The 12901-nt window shown below is 46.0% G+C and overlaps 1 protein-coding gene across 1 annotated transcript in view; it reads right to left on the bottom strand.

Annotated features, from left to right (window-relative positions):
* MAP7D3 (MAP7 domain containing 3) overlaps positions 1-12901 on the bottom strand; it is a 948456-nt gene that overhangs the window by 677000 nt on the left and 258555 nt on the right. Inside the window, 1 exon segment of the mRNA XM_029607816.1 lies at positions 11765-11928. Coding sequence (XP_029463676.1) covers positions 11765-11928 — 164 coding nt within the window.

Raw genomic sequence — 12901 nt, 5'->3', positions numbered from 1 at the left:
CTGAAAAAGTGAGGAACCTTCGCATTGCGAGAAGTTGCCAGGTGGTCTAGGTCTCAAAAATAAGTGCCATAAAAACACATGCACAACTTGTGCGCCAAAGCTTGAGCGTATATCCAAACTAAAAACATGTGCGTGCAAAAGGCACGCCCAAAACTGCGCACACTAATGTTCTGTAGAGGGCAGTAAAGCAGGCACAGAAGCGTGTGAAAACGCCGCCACAGTCTACCACACGGCATGCAGGCAAAAGCTTCACTGTGGGGCCTTGCCACCAGGGCCACTCAATCCGCCAGGCTGCCCAGTTCCCCTAACCCCAATGGGAGAGGAAACGAACGTCAGAACAGTGCACCGAGCACAGAGACCAGATGAAGTCCTAAAAATCCCTCTGTCTCTGTTTCTGAAAGTAAAATTACTTTTTTTTTTTTTTTTAAACCTTACCTGAGCTCAGCTCTTATCCACTGAGTACAGAGACGGATTCCGCTGTCACCGCCGCACTCGGGCTCCTGCATCCGCTGCCTTTAAGCTGTACAATCAGTTAAGTCCACGCTGGCGAACCAGGTACTGGACCAAGACCCACATCTGAGGGAACATGGAAATCACCTCAGGAATTCTCAATTGGGGGAGGAACCATTTTCTATCACCACAGGAGAGTGGGGCTTTTCGTTCTCAATTTAAAATTCTCCTTCCAAAATCTGAAGCAATCCCCAGTGGGGAGATGCATGTCTACCATCAGCTGGAGACAGAGAATACTGGCAGGCTGGGGTCACTGCAGGAATATATATACTGTGACATCAGCTTGCTCCATCTCTATTTGGTGGCACTGGTCCTGAGTCCATCTATCTACACACTAGGAAATTTTAAATTTTTTTTGTACAGAATTCTTCAAGAAATACTGTAACAAGGTAATGCCCTTCCCACCTAGACTTAACCTTCATTCTCCGTTCTTTCCTTCACACCCCTCTATCAGAGTCAATTCACAGCTCTCCACCCCAACATTCTTTCCCTTCCCACTCAAATTCAAACCAAAAATTCTCTCCCATTCAGGCATGACCCAACAGCTCTTTTTTCCCCCACCCCCACACTTCCCCACAACGCTCTTTCTACTCTGGACTATGTAGGATATAGGGATGCCAACTTTTCCACAGATCACGACTGGACACTTGAGAACAGAGGGCGATGTTTATTCCCTCCCTCTCTTTTGCAACAATTTGCATTTTTTCATATCATGCAACATGGAGCCCATATAGTATTAGGGCCATTGTAAACTGAAGATGCAGAGTAAACACACACATACAAATGAATATCAAAAATAGGAGGATGTGTGGTTTCAAAGTATAACCATTCAATATATATAACTTCAATGTTATTAATTTTAAGCCAGCGGGAAAGCAAATGTTGCTTACCTGATGTAACAGGTGTTCTCACAGGACAGTAGGATGTTAGTCCTCACAAATGGGTGACATCGAGGATGGAGCCCAACCACGGAAAACTTCTGTCAAAGTTTCTGGAACTTTGACTGGCCCCTACTGGGCATGCCCAGCACGGCACCAACCCTGCAGCTAGCAGGGGTCCCCTTCAGTCTCGTTTCAAAGCTACAGGCAGTGCCGAAAAAAAAAAGAAGAAAACGAACCCAACACCACGGGGCAGCGGGCGGGTTTCGTGAGGACTAACATCCTGCTGTCCTGTGAGAACACCTGTTACATCAGGTAAGCAACATTTGCTTTCTCACAGGACAAGCAGGATGGTTGTCCTCACAAATGGGTGAGTACCAAGCTGAGGATGTCTGAACGTGCACCAAAAGTACCCAACGGCGTGCAACAGGCACAACAACTGGGGTGAAGTTTGGTAGAGGACATCCAAAACCCATCGGGTAGGCGGAAGGGTGTAGGTACGTCATGTTGAAAAAGGTTACGCAAGACAGATTGGCCGAAGATGGAATCCTGTCTTCCAGCTTTGTCCAAACAGTAGTGGGCTGCAAATGTATGGAGAGAACTCCAGGTAGCAGCCCTGCAGATGTCAGGAAGCGGCACCGATTGAAGGTGTGCTACTGAAGTCGCCATGGCCCTCACAGAGTGTGCCTTAACACGGTCTTGAAAGGGAAAGCCAGCTTGCTGATAGCAGAAAGAGATGCAGTCCGCCAACCAGGAGGAAAGAGCCTGCTTACCCACAGGTTGCCCTAACCTGTTAGGATGGAAAGAGACGAATAATTGAGTGCTCTTCCTGTGGGCAACTGTACGGTCTAGATAGAAAGCTAGAGCACGTTTACAGTCGAGGGTATGCAGAGTCTGTTCCCCGGAGTTGGAGTGGGGCCTGGGAAAGAAAATAGGTAGTATGATGGATTGATTAATATGAAACTCCGAAACTACCTTAGGTAAGAATTTAGGGTGAGTGCGGAGTACCGCCCTGTCCGGCAGGAGTTTAGTGTAAGGCGGGTAGGTAAGTAGGGCCTGTAACTCACTAACCCTGCGAGCTGAAGTGATAGCCAAAAGGAAAATCACTTTCCATGTGAGATATTTAAGGTCACAGGAGTGAAGAGGTTCAAAGGGTGGTTTCATAAGGCGACCAAGAACCAGATTAAGGTCCCAAGATGGGGCCGGAGGACGTAAAGGTGGCTTCAAATGGAGCAAGCCTTTAAGAAAGCGTGTTACAAGGGGTTGTACTGAAATAGGGACACCCCCGATACCTTTATGGAAGGCGGCTACCGCACTGACATGCATTCTAATGTAAGAGGTCTTTAGACCTGATTCCGACAAATGCCAAAGATAGTCCAAAAATTTAGGAATTGGACAGGAAAGGGGATCAAGGGACTGAGAAGTGCACCATGATGTGTACCTTTTCCATTTATAGGAGTAAGATTTTCTTGTGGAAGGCTTTCGTGAAGCGATGAGGACACGAGAAACTGAATCCGATAGGTTAAGTGGTTGAAGGACTAACCTTTCAACATCCATGCCGTCAGGGACAAGGCTTGGAGATTGGGATGGAGGAGGCATCCGTCGTTTTGAGTGATCAGATGCGGGTCCTTTCCCAAGGGAATGTGCCTGCGGATGGAGAGATCCTGGAGTATAGGAAACCACACTTGGCGTGGCCAGTGAGGTGCGATCAGGATCATGGTTCCCTTGTCCTGACGTAGCTTCACAAGAGTCTTCGATAGAAGAGGAAGTGGAGGGAATGCATAAAGTAGACCGTTTGACCACGGGAGGGAGAATGCATCCCTGGCCGAGAGTGCTGAGTTCGAATGAGAGAGCAGTAATTGGCCACTTTGTGGTTCTGAGGGGACGCAAAGAGGTCTATGTGGGGATAACCCCATTTCTGGAAGAGAGAGGTCGCTACCAAGGGATTGAGTGACCACTCGTATGGTTGGAAGAGATGGCTTAGCCGGTCTGCCAAGACATTTTCTACCCCCGGCAAGTAGGTGGCCCTGAGGTACATTGAACGGGAGAGGGCTTCTGCCCAAATCTGCGCAGTTTCCTGACAGAGAAGGAAGGAGCCTGTGCCTCCCTGCTTGTTGATGTACCACATGGCCACCTGATTGTCCGTCTGAATCAAGATTATGTGATTTGATAAGCAATCTTGAAAAGCCCGGAGAGCGTATCGGATTGCCCAAAGCTCCAGGAAATTTATCTGGTGTTTGGCTTCCTCTAGAGACCAGGATCCTTGAGTTTGTAAATTGTTTACGTGGGCTCCCCAGCCGACATTGGAAGCGTCGGTGGTGAGAATTATTTGAGGATCTGGTGGATGAAAGGGCAAGCCTTGGAGGAGGTTGGATTGATTTGTCCACCAGGCAAGAGACAGACGGAGTGCATCGGTGATGCGAACAATGGTCGACAGAGGCTGTGTGGCTTGGATCCATTGTGATTTCAGAGTCCACTGCATGACTCTCATGGCTAGACGGGCCATTGGAGTCACATAAACTGAGGAGGCCATGTGTCCCAGCAGAATGAGGAATTGGTGAGCTGTTGCTGTGGGTTGAGACTGCAACTGGCAAGCTAGGGACACCAGGGTTTGGACACGTTGATGAGGAAGGAAGGCTTTTGCCTGTAAGGTGTCCAAGTCTGCTCCAATGAAGGATAAGGTTTGAGATGGGAGTAAGTAGGATTTCTCGTAGTTGACAAGAAATCCCAGAGAAAGTAGAGTTCGAATTGTCAAGGTCAGGGAAGACCGAGCGATTTGCTGGGTTGGGGCCCTGATCAACCAATCGTCCAAGTAGGGGTAGACATGGACGCCTTCCTTCCTGAGGAACGCTGCAACCACTACGAGACATTTGGTGAAAACTCGCGGTGCAGATGCTAGACCAAATGGGAGCACTCGGTATTGATAGTGGTTTTGGCCTACTAGAAATCGGAGGTATTTGCGATGAGACTGAGTTATCGCAATGTGGGTATAAGCGTCTTTGAGGTCTAGAGAGCAGAGCCAGTCCTCTCTTTGCAGCAGAGGGAGAAGCGAGCCCAGGGTTACCATCTTGAACTTCTCTCTGTGAAGGTACTTGTTGAGGGCCCGTAGGTCCAGGATTGGTCAAAGTCCTCCTGACTTTTTTGGGATCAGAAAGTACCTGGAATAGAACCCTAGTCCTTGTTGGGGAAAGAGGAACGGGTTCTATAGCGTTGGACTGGAGGAGAAGAGATACTTCCTGCTCTAGAAGAACAGAGTGATCGGTAAGTCTCCACGCTTGCAGAGGTGGAGAGTCCGCAGGAAGAGTTAGAAAGTTTAGATGGTAACCCTGTGCAATTATCGCTAGCACTCATTGATCTGTGGTGATGTGATGCCATTGTTCTCTAAAGCGGCTTAGTCGACCTCCTACTGGTATGTTTGGTAGAGGGATTAGGCATCTGCTCTCTAATTGAAAGTCAAAACCCCGACGCAGGGCCTGGTTGCGGAGCTGGTGTGGGTTTTTGCTTTCGAGGTTGGCGAGGCTGAGGCTTTTGATACGGCCTCGTTGACCTGGACTTGGTGTGTGGGGGATAATACTTCCGTGGACGGAAGAATGACTTTCTAGGTTCCTTCTTAAATGGTTGTTTAGAAGGGAAGTCAGAAGGAATCGATGAGAGCTGTTTAAGGGTCTCATGATGATCCTTTAATTCAGCTACTATTTGTTGAATTTGCTCACCAAACAAATTATCCCCTAAACAGGGCAGGTCGGAGAGCCTGTCCTGAACCTCCGGGCGAAGGAAAGAAGACTTAAGCCAAGCCCAGTGTCTTGCCGAGATGGCTGTAGCAGACAGTCTAGTGGAAGCATCGAAGATGTCATAAGTTGTTCATATCTCATGCTTTCCAGCTTCAAAACCTTTAAGCACGAGGGTTTGAAGTTGTTGTTGGAATTGTTCTGGTAAGGTATCTGAAAATTCTTGTATCTGCTTAAAAATGACCCTGTTGTATTGGGTCATATACAGCTGATAAGAAGCTATTTTAGAAATAAGCATGGCCCCTTGGTAAACTTTTCTGCCTATACTATCTAGGAACTTGCTCTCCTTAGTAGGAGGTATGGATGAGTATGGCTTCATTCTTTTAGCTTTCTTTTGTGCTGACTCTACCACAACAGAGTGGTGGTCTAGCTGAGGTTTTTGAAAGCCAGGTGCTGACTGTACGAGGTAAGTAGAGTCCGCTTTTTTGTTTACTGGAGCAACAGATCCAGGAGTTTCCCAATTCTTTTTTAGAAGGTCCAGAAAAACCTGATGAATTGGAATGGAAGTTATGACTTTTGGGGCATCTATAAATTGGAGTAACTCCATCATCTGGTACCTGTCATCTTGCTCTGACTGAAGTTGAAAAGGGACCAGGTCCGACATTTCCTTCACAAAATTGGTGAAAGAGAGGTCCTCGGGAGGAGAACGCTTTCTGCTTTCAGCAGGAGAGGGTGGTGAAGGTAAATCATCTGTATCCGTGGAAGAATCATCACCCCAGGTGTCATAAGGATCAGGTTGCTGACCTGTAGGACCCCGAGGGGGTTGGATACCTGAAGGCCCCGGTTGAGGCTCCGAGAAACCCGAAGGAATCACCGGGGGCATCGAAAATACCCTTGGAGGCATCGGTGCCGGCATCGAAGGCATTGATGGAGCCGATGTGCGTATCGCCCCGGAGGAATGTATCGGTGGCGAGGGACGACATGGCACCGATGGAACTACTCCCGAAGGAGGAATTCGATACGGTGTTTCTGCACCCGATGAAGTTGGCATCGGGGAGCGCACCGGTGCTGTCGGTGACCCGGGTATTACCGGTGGAAGGGCGGTCATGAGCGCTTCCATCCGGGCGAGCAGCGGTGCCAGTGCTGCTGGAATCGGGTCGATGACTGGTTCCACTCTCGGTGGCGGAGTCGGTGCCGAAGGAGTCTGGAACCGTTGCATCACCTTGTCGATGGCCTCCTGGACCAGCCGGTCCAGTTCTTCCCGGAGACCTGGGGTAACAATACCCGGCTCCGCGGAAGAGGGAGGCTGAGGCTGAGCCGGAGGGACCACCGTCGCCGGTGGAATCGCGGCTCCCAAATCCCGATGGGGTGAGGGTTGCCTCAATGTCTCAGAAACAGAAGTGGACGGTGCCGCTTCTGATCGAGACTTCTTCGGTGGCGGCTCGGATGGTATCGAGGTCGAAGACTTCGATTCCTCGATGGTCCGAGACTTGCGATGTCGATGATGATACTTTTCTCTCTGATCCCCGCGATCCTCGGGGGAAGGGACGGGAGTCGATGGCCGTGGAGATGTCGATGGCAGACGGTCACCGGGAGGTTGCCGACGATGGAAGGACTTCGACGGTGCCGGTTCCGAGGACGTCGATGCGATGGACGGCGTCGGAGTGTGAGCATGGAAAAGGAGTCCCATCTTCTCCATTCTGGCTTTGCGACCTTTTGGTGTCATAAGGGCACATTTGGTGCAAGTCAGGACATCATGCTCACTCCCTAAACATAATACACAGACTCTGTGAGGGTCTGTGATAGACATGGTGCGCGTACAATCTGGGCACCGACGGAACCCCGACGCCATGGCCATTGACCAAAAATTTAGCCGCAGGACGGTCGACGGCCAGCAGGCCGCGAAAGCCAAACTCGACGGTAATTGGCGAAAAACGGCAAAAAACTTACCGAAACACTGCGGGCTAAATTTAGATAGAGGGGGGAACCCTGTGGGGTGTATTTTACTTCAAAGAAGTTCGAGAAGAATTTCCTGTCAGGAATGTGGTAAGAGCTCCTTAACCACGTGGCTGCTGCTGCGCGGAAAAAAGAAGACTGAAGGGGGACCCCTGCTGGCTGCAGGGTTGGTGCCGTGCTGGGCATGCCCAGTAGGGGCCAGTCAAAGTTCCAGAAACTTTGACAGAAGTTTTCCGTGGTTGGGCTCCATCCTCGATGTCACCCATTTGTGAGGACAACCATCCTGCTTGTCCTGTGAGAACTACACTTTTTCACAAAATACAATTGACGTTACATATATTGAATGGTTATACTTTGATGCTATACATCCTCCTGTTTTTGATTAGGCCTATTGTAACAATCATTGAGTGTACGCTTAGCCCTCAGAAATTTATGAAAAAACAATTACCATTACAATATAGTAAATTCCCATGCCAAAACTGCCAGCATTCAAAAACCAGCATTCAAAAACTGCCAGCATTCAAAAACCCTACCTATGAAAAAGCAACACTGCACATATTAAACCAGGCCCTAAGTCAGCAATACACCTCCTATAAGGAAAACAGATCAAGCCAAGCTTCTTTTCTGGTGTAGAGATCTAAAAGCTAACTAGAATCTTCCATAAGAGCCTTACAATTATCCACAAAACCTTGCACAACCAAAACATTCATTGGCTTAAAGACTCCCTCCAATACCACACCTCCAATAGACCCTCCAGAACTACTTACAAAGGATCCTTAGCCACTCCCACTCACAATCTCTCCCAACTCATATCCACCAAAAAAAACATGTGCTATCCTTAGCAGGACCAACATTATGGACTTCTATGCCATCTGAACTCCGCCAGGAACACTGCACTGCCACCTTCAAAAAAAGCTAAAGACTTGGCTGTTTGAACAAGCCTACACTTGAATTATCTCCCTCCGCCAGGTCACTTTCCTCTTCTAACTCCCCCTCCCCCCAAAATCTACAAGCAATTGTAATATAGTTATTGTTCTCTCTCTTGAAAAATCCTCTCCTAGGTCACTTGACCCTTTATTTTCTCCTACTCTCCCAAATTCATCTATATCCCTGTTACATGTAACTTTATCTTTCCCTCTCAGTTCAAATATTACTCCCCATTACCTGTAAACCGATGTGATATGTCTATGAACGTCGGTATATAAAAGTTTTAAATAAATAAATAGAAAGTAAATTAACTGAACTACATGCTAGCAGAATAAATACCTCATCTTAATCAAACTTGCAGAACACAGCCAGACTTTAACTAAATACAAATAACTGGATAATACAAGCTGAACTCTGTATGCAGTGCAACAATGGAAAACAGAAACATCACCATTCCTCACAAAACATCAAACCATAAAATAAAAAAAATAAAATATAATAGCAAAATCATACTAATAAAAATATTTCAAAACAGCTGACAAATAGAACATCCAATAATTAAAAACTACTTTCTTAAAAATTCCTAAACACCGACAACATAATTGATATGAATCCTGTTTGAAGTAACACCCAATAATTAAAACTAATAATGACTAAAAACAAATCTCCACTCCCCATACCTGGGAACCTTTTTTTTTTTTTTTTTTTTTTTTTTTTTTTTACAGACATGAGAATGAAATCCACTTGGAAGTGGCTGAAAGGGGGAATATAAAATCAAATAAGCTATCGTGCATTAGTCAGGGGTGAAGGGTGTGCACAAACTTTCTCCTCTCTCATATAACACACCCGCACTCTATTAAAACACACATTATTGCTCACACACAGGCTCAATCAAAACTGGATTAAGAAGCGGGAATGCTCATACACACATTGACCCTCACATACTCTCATTCACATGCTTGCTGACACACATTCTCACTCTCTCATGCTCTCTTATGCACATGCATGCTGACACATACACACACACATATACAGGTTCTCGCACTCACATGCCATCTCAAACATACACAGCTCTCACTCTCACATGCTCTCTCTCATACATATATACATACATACACACTGTCTCTCTTGCACACACACAGGCTCTCTCGCTCCCACATGCTGTCTTGCTCAAGCACAGGCTCTCACTGTCACATGCTATCTCTCACACACAGAGGCTCTCACATGCTATCTCTCCAAACATTCAGGCTCTCACTCCCATACAGTCTCTCAACTCACTCTCACATGCAATCTCTCAATTCACTCTCATACACACACACACACACACTATACAGGGCCTCAGCCTCTCTCTCGCCTCTGGGCCTCCTCTTCACAGGTTGCCGCAGGATGGGCTCTGCGGCGGCCCTGATCTTCTCGAGCCGCTGCGACATGGGATGTGCAGCGGCCCTGCTGCCAGGCCTCTTCTCGGGCCACCGTGACGCGGGAACCATGGCAGCACTGCCACCTGGCCTCCTCCTCTTCTCTTGCCGCCCTAGTAGGATGATGCAGCCAACACCTTTTTAGCTGAGGTCTCCTCCCTTCCTGCCTACATGTGCTAATACGGTCTCTGCCTCCTTCTTCCGGCCCAAGTATGCAGACACTGTTATATTTGCTACTTGTTCCCAAAGCCAAATTCTACAGGAAATTTTAAAATTTTTCACAGAAAGGAATTCCCCTGTTGCACAGAATTTCCTCAGCAGTATTGACTACATCAGGCTGTCATCCGCACAAACAAATCCAGTTAGTAGAGAACACAAAAAAGTGTCACAAGACTACCTGTAATTAAAAGAAAATGCAAGGGAAGCAGGTATGAGTCTATAAAAAGGGAATGGCGAGGTAGGGTAAGATGTTGGGAAGGCTATGTACACAAATGCTCATAGTATTAAAATTCCATACTTGAAAGCACTAATGGTTGAGATGGATCCAGATATTTTTGCTAACATGGGTAGCTGTTTCAATGAGTTCCATGGCTTAGAAATGGCTGTATTAGGCTATAATCTATTCAGGAAGGATAGGGAAGGCAGAAAAGGGCAGCACTTTATATGAAAAAAAGTATTAAAGCAATTGGAATGTATGGGATATGGGAAAAGAAGGTAGCACCATGGATTATCTTGGAAAGGGAGGAAGTTAGAACAATGTTTCTTCTCACTGTCAGTGGACAGCTCATTAAAACATTTTTGTTTCAAAACACAAAATAGCAATAAACATGGATTAAAAGCTTCTTAAATTGTAAGGTGGTTTCCTTTATTTGACAAAACAGTTAATATTTTGTTCAAACACGAAGTACCTCATTAAAGGTCTATTAAAGCTATAAAGAACAACAAACAGAAATAAGTTGTTCTAAGGATCAACAGACAAGCTTTGGATCTGGTGGCTTAACATTATGAACTAGGGATGTGATTTGGCAGAACCTTTCGGTTTGGCCTTCGTTATCGGCCCGCCGTGGGAAATTTTGTTTCCCACGGTTCGAGCTGATTTTTTTTCGGCTGCCCCAAACCGAAAAAAAAAAAAAAACACCCCAAACCCTTCAGATTTAATTAATTACAATCCCCCATCCTCCCGACCCCCCAAAAACTTGCCTAATATCCCTGTGGTCCAGCGGGGGTCCCGGAAGCGATCTCCCGCTCTCGGGCCATCGGCTGCCAGTAAACAAAATGGCATCAGTGGCCCTTTGCCCTTACCATGTGACAAGGGCTATTGATGCCACTGGCTGGCCTCAGTCACATGGTTGGAGCAATGGACAGCCGGTGCCATCTTAAAAAATGGCACGGGCCATCCATTGCTCCTACCAAGTGACAGGAGCCGGCCAATGGCACCGATAGCCCCTGTCACAAGGTAAGGGCAAAGGGCCACCGGCGCCATTTTGATTAGTGGCAGCCGACAGCCCGAGGAAGAGATTGCTCCTGGGAACCCCGCTGGACCACCATGGACTTTAGGTAAGTTTTGTGGGGGGGTCGGGAGGCTGGGGGATTGTAATTAATTAAATCTGATGGGTTGGGGTTTGGGTTTTTTTATGTGCCCTCTCCTCCCCCCCCCCCCCCCAAAAAAAACGATAAGAAAACCACACGAAATTTCGTGGGTTTCCCTATCGTTTCAGGAAACACACACACACCCCCCCCAAACCATGACGAAATAGGAAATATCGTCTATATTTCCTATTTCGTCGCAAATGAATGCACATCCGTACTATGAACCGATCAATTTGCTATCATAATCCCTGATTTTTATAAAGGCATTTAGTAGCTTCTTAATCACTTGCCTTGTGGCTGCAGTAAAGATTTTATCAAACTTTAAGAATCCAAAGTAAACCCAACTTGCATGCCCCTTTGCTTCCAATTCTCTACTTGCCCCTTCCCTTTCCTCTATGACCAATGATTGCTCCCCCAAACTGAATTTAAGCCCAGGAAAGGTGTATAGGGCACTGCGCTCCAGAAGAGTTCTGTCAATATATGGCTAGTACTGCTTTCAAAACAAGCAATAATAAAAGCAGAACTGAGAATAGGACTGTGAATGGTGCATGCTCACAGTCTTTGAGACAGCTCCGCCTCTTTTTCCCCATTGGTTTCACACCTGCTTTTCTTTTAAAGGAAACAGTAGGTCTACTGTGACAACAAAAATACTTTAAAATTAACTGTCCTCCATTTCAAGCCACAAAGCAAATGAATTGTAGTACATGTATAAGGCCATGTATAAAACAAAACTATTCTACAAAAGCACCCGCTATACCTTTTCTTCTTCTACTTTTTGTTTCCTCTTTTCCTCTACTGCAGCTCTTCGCAACTCTTCTTTCTGTTTTTGTTCATCCAGTTTTCTCTGTCGTTCTTCCATTTGTTTTTCATATTGAAGTTTTGCTTTCTTCTCTCGTGCCAATATCTGTGACTCTTTAGCAGCTTACAAATAAGACAAAATATTGGAATGTTACATCGAAATGAAGACAATCTACTTCAGCAGTGCTATGAAATTTTCTTTTTGTTAAGCTGGAAATATAGGTGTAAGAAAAGAGTTATGGCACAACAGCATGTCTTAAATTAATAACATATTCTTGCCCATTTCCTCTTTAAAATCTCTCTGTTTCCTTTCTCCTGACCTCTGCTCTGGCAAAATCTAAGAGACAAGCTTGCTAGGCCGTACCAAGGAGGATAATCTGGAATACATCGATTTCAACAATAACAAAAATAAAAATGGAAGTAATTTCTGAACTTTCTTAAATATACAGCTAGAGCTTTCAACCATAGGTATCAAACTCTAGAATAAATACTAACTATACAAGCATCTTTACATTCCCAGGTTTGCTGATGATAAAATATGAGAAAGCAAATTTTCTTACCATAAACAAAATGTTCCTTAGATAGCAGGATGAAAAAGCAATTGCTTATGGGTAACATCATCTGACAGCACTGAATGGACCATTTCTCGTAACTCAGAGCTTTTCCTCTACTAGGCATGTGCGAGAATTCCCAGGTGCATGCTGCTTCATGAGCCTCAAAGTTGACTGCAGAGCTTAGCTTTATTATTTATTTATAAATATTTAATATTCCACCTTTTGCCAAGACTGGCCTCAAGGTGGATTACAGTCAACTTAAACAATTGCACTTGATATAACTTACCATGGTGATCAACATCACAGCAGAAAGTATAATTTCAGTTCCTTGGAGTTTAGCTAGGTAGTTGATTCTGCAGAGAGGCAGGCGAGCGATATGCATGGCTAATTCATCCTTCTGTCTACAGAGACCCCTGTTTACAGTAAGCAAATTGCTTTCTTCGTTGACAAGCTGGGCTGAATTAGCCATGATACGTGGGGAGTCCCACTGAGGGTTGCAACGGTGCATTTACTGAAAAACAATCTGCTCCCCTCACCCATGA

The sequence above is a fragment of the Rhinatrema bivittatum genome, chromosome 6, assembly GCF_901001135.1.
Source record: "Rhinatrema bivittatum chromosome 6, aRhiBiv1.1, whole genome shotgun sequence".
In the NCBI taxonomy this organism is placed as follows: domain Eukaryota; kingdom Metazoa; phylum Chordata; class Amphibia; order Gymnophiona; family Rhinatrematidae; genus Rhinatrema; species Rhinatrema bivittatum.
Note: the sequence above shows the minus strand (reverse complement) of the source record. Positions and strands in the feature narration are given on the sequence as shown.